Source organism: Amblyomma maculatum, chromosome 1, assembly GCF_055883805.1.
Source record: "Amblyomma maculatum isolate TAMU_Amacu chromosome 1, ASM5588380v1, whole genome shotgun sequence".
In the NCBI taxonomy this organism is placed as follows: Eukaryota; Metazoa; Arthropoda; class Arachnida; order Ixodida; family Ixodidae; genus Amblyomma; species Amblyomma maculatum.
Genome location: NC_139344.1, coordinates 91,339,254 through 91,339,636, shown reverse-complemented (window position 1 = coordinate 91,339,636; position 383 = coordinate 91,339,254). Strand labels below are relative to the sequence as shown.

Here is a 383-nt window from a genome sequence, read left to right as displayed (position 1 = left end):
TCGGGCTACGTAGTCTTTTTAGGAACGCTATCTTCGCGTAAATATCCTAGTAAGCTTAGCCCATTCCCACGAAAGATAATAAAATAAAACCATTTTCTTCAAAAAGAAATTAAAATGACAACTAAAACAGTTAGAATAATTCACATTAATGTGTGCGTAAAGCTTGATGGCTGACTGTATTCGATTAACCTCAATCTGCTCTTTCTATATGTACTCTCAAACAAGCGGCGGACACGTTCCGAGTACGGCCCCTGTGTAAATTGTTTTACAATATCTTAGCTCTCCGTAAATGAAGAAAATTAACAAAAGATGCGCACCTGAACCCTGGAGCTGCTGTTGGATGAGCTTTTCTTGGAGTCGGTGGTGCCGTTTGCCTTGGAATC

At 39.9% G+C, this 383-nt stretch overlaps 1 protein-coding gene across 1 annotated transcript in view; it reads right to left on the bottom strand.

The window, feature by feature from the left end:
* Positions 1-299: 299 nt before the first annotated feature.
* The window catches only part of LOC146203170 (thyrotropin-releasing hormone receptor-like), a 1,035-nt gene continuing 951 nt past the window's right edge, over positions 300-383 (bottom strand). Inside the window, exon 1 of the mRNA XM_084602798.1 lies at positions 300-383. This exon is cut by the window's right edge and continues 951 nt beyond it. Coding sequence (XP_084458924.1) covers positions 300-383 — 84 coding nt within the window.